We start from the raw sequence: 2,769 nt of genomic DNA, 5'->3' as shown, positions 1-2,769 counted from the left end.
AGGATTGACATGGTCACATGTGAGACCAGCCTCACGATAAACAATATCAGCATTTTACCAAGGGCCCGATTAGCAGAGGTGACTTTCTAATTGACATCAGCAAATAATGGCTCCTCATGGCTCTGTAACTGATCGGTCCTCATTTCCGTTGCTGATATTTCGTTCATCGTGGAATTCGCATTAATTTTAATTTTTAAACTATTGAATTAAATACGATGCAAGCTGCCTCCAGCACAGGTCTCATGCACAGCAGACCCTTCCTCTGAAAGATGTGGGGAGAGGTGGGAGGAGGACCGAGGAGCACTCTGTGTGTTGAGTGACTGGAGGAGACTTTGGGGGTACGGGAGCAGAGCGTGGCCTGGATCACGATGCCATCCTCCCTCCCCGGAAGGCAAGTCCTGGGGACAGTGTTGGGGAAATTCTCAGGGCCCCCAGGCCTGGTGTCTTCGACCTGGTCCTTGTAGACAAGCCGTCTCAGCTCAGGGGGACTGGCCACTCCTGGGGGTGGCGGGCGTGTTGGTGTGGAGCCTGAGACCTGGGAAGCATGGCCACCAGTGGGACACACGCGACACGTGCCGGTTGAGTTCTCACTCGAAAAGCACTCAGGCCTCCCGCCAGGGGCTGCTCTCTGGTCCAGGGGACCAAGGTCGAGAGGACAGAGGGCACGGGAGGGGCGCAGTGCAGAGCCAGGGGAGGCCCCCATGGGTGCGGTGGAGGGGGCCGTGGAGAAGACGGGATGCTGCGCTGAGGGTGTACTCTAAGGCTGTGACGGGCCAGCCCGGGAGGGCGAGCGGCCTGGTTTTCCGCGCGGCAACCAGGGTGGGATAGGGGGTCTGGCCCGGCTCTCCCCACATTGGGCGCATCCCCTGGGTGGTCGTGCTGGGCCAGCACAGGGAGGTCTCACAGGAACCAGGATGGGTAGTTGATGGGACAGAGGGGCAGCCCTCGGGGAAAGCACTGCCAGCTGGGGGTCAGGCTCACCGCTGAGCCTGGAATTCGACGGTCCCCACATTCCTCACGGCCTGGTGGTGGAGAGAAGGAGCACGGGTGGCCTCCCTTTCTGGGCGGTGGGCAGCCTTGCTCCCCTCTGCTCCCTGGGCATCCCCGCCAAGCCCTGTTCCCTCTCAGAGCCCGTTCTCTCCCCTGTGTAATGTGTGTAAAAACGCTTCATGTCCAGGTTCTTACACTTACGTTATGCGTTGCTAAGGAGACCTGGGCACAATTTGGTCCCCTCCCGGCCCTTCCTGGACTGGGATGAAGGTCGTCTGCTGCCTCTCAGAGCAGAATGTCCCTCATGGCTCACATCCCATTGTCCCTCATGCAGCAGGCCCCAGGGAGCCTGGACAGGGGCTCTGTGTCTCACTCCCGGGCCTCCTCAGCATGAACAGGGCCTCTCAGCTGCCCTCTCGCCTCCTGTCTTGCTGTGCCATGCTGCCCAGACTGACCTTAGCCTCTGAGGCTTCATTTGCTCATGGTCAGTCCTCGTGGCATCCAGGTAGGGCTTTTGTCAGAAGAGAGAAATCAAAACATAACTTATCCCCGGCATCAGAATGACACATTTTCACAGAGAAGTTCCTGTTTGTGTTACTCCCATATGAGTGGCATCGGTGGCCTGAGGTCATGAAGGGGTGGGGTCCAGCGTGCCAACTCACCTACTTCCAGGTGCTCCATGGCATATAAGGAGCCTGAGTCCTGCAGAGTGTCGCAGGAGGAGGACATAGGCTGTGACCAGGAGGAGAAGCAGAGGACGGCGAAGAGATTGAGACATGGCGGCCGGCTCAGCACCTGAAGCCAGGTATCACCCGGCCCGTACAACACCCCACTCCTGAACCTTCCTCCAGGTTCCCTGATGGGGACTCACCGTACCCCAGGGGCTATTCTGCTTGCACCTCCCTCCTGATGGACCTTCTGTGTCCATCTAGGACCTGTCAGCTGATGGGCACTCTGCTTGTCCCAAGAGGAAAGGGTGACAAGTGTTCAAACCAAGCAGGGATCTGGGCCAGCGGGACAAATGTGAAATGGCGATGCCAGGAGCGGTGACCAGCCTACTCCAGGCGGAGCCTCGACGGAGGCTCTGACACTGTGCAGTCCTCCTGGAGGCCAACCCTGATGAAAGGATCATGCTGGCTTCTCCAGGAGCCTCGGGTGGGGTCAGAGAGGAGGGGAGGTGGCTCTAGCAAAGCGAGTGGACGCCCATCCTCTATGGGTCTGGCTGGGATGTGTGGTGCATGGGGAGCTCAGGGTGATGGGGAAGAGGTTTGGGGTGGAGGAGAGGAGCACAAGGACGTGCTCCATGTCTCTGGATTCCCCACTCCTGTGTCCACAGAGGCCTGATGGATGAACAGACCTTTCTTGATAACTTCAATAATCTGATTTACCGGCACAAGACCTACCTGTGCTATGAGACAGAGCGTATGCAGGACGACTTATGGATCCCACTGGATGATACAAGGGCTTCCTGCAGAACAAGGTGACTGACCAGAGCAGTCAGGATGTCTCGATCCTGGGATGTTCAGGGAGAAGGCTGTCTGTGCACACGGGGTGTCCACAAACCCGTCGCTATTGGTCTCCGCAGCTGCTGTGGCTCTGTCTACAGTCAGGTGGGGACAGCTTCTGCTGTGATGGGTGGCTTTGAGCCACACATCGTAAACCAGCCACATGGTCACAGGGAATATCCAGAGAGCCCGAAATCTCCCTGTCTGTCTGTCCGGTCACTCCAGGGAAATCTTGGCCGGGGTGCTGGTCACGCAATGGCATGGCTCCCTGTTC

At 58.1% G+C, this 2,769-nt stretch overlaps 1 protein-coding gene across 1 annotated transcript in view; it reads left to right on the top strand.

Annotated features, from left to right (window-relative positions):
• The first annotated feature begins 1,766 nt into the window (after window positions 1–1,766).
• The window catches only part of LOC105309502 (DNA dC->dU-editing enzyme APOBEC-3A-like), a 6,878-nt gene continuing 5,875 nt past the window's right edge, over window positions 1,767–2,769 (top strand). Inside the window, exons 1-2 of the mRNA XM_011385702.2 lie at window positions 1,767–1,795; window positions 2,327–2,470. Coding sequence (XP_011384004.1) covers window positions 1,767–1,795; window positions 2,327–2,470 — 173 coding nt within the window. The remainder of the gene's footprint in view (window positions 1,796–2,326; window positions 2,471–2,769) is intronic.

Source organism: Pteropus vampyrus, unplaced genomic scaffold, assembly GCF_000151845.1.
Source record: "Pteropus vampyrus isolate Shadow unplaced genomic scaffold, Pvam_2.0 Scaffold751, whole genome shotgun sequence".
Taxonomy (NCBI): domain Eukaryota; kingdom Metazoa; phylum Chordata; class Mammalia; order Chiroptera; family Pteropodidae; genus Pteropus; species Pteropus vampyrus.
This window is presented reverse-complemented; position numbering and strand designations above follow the sequence as displayed.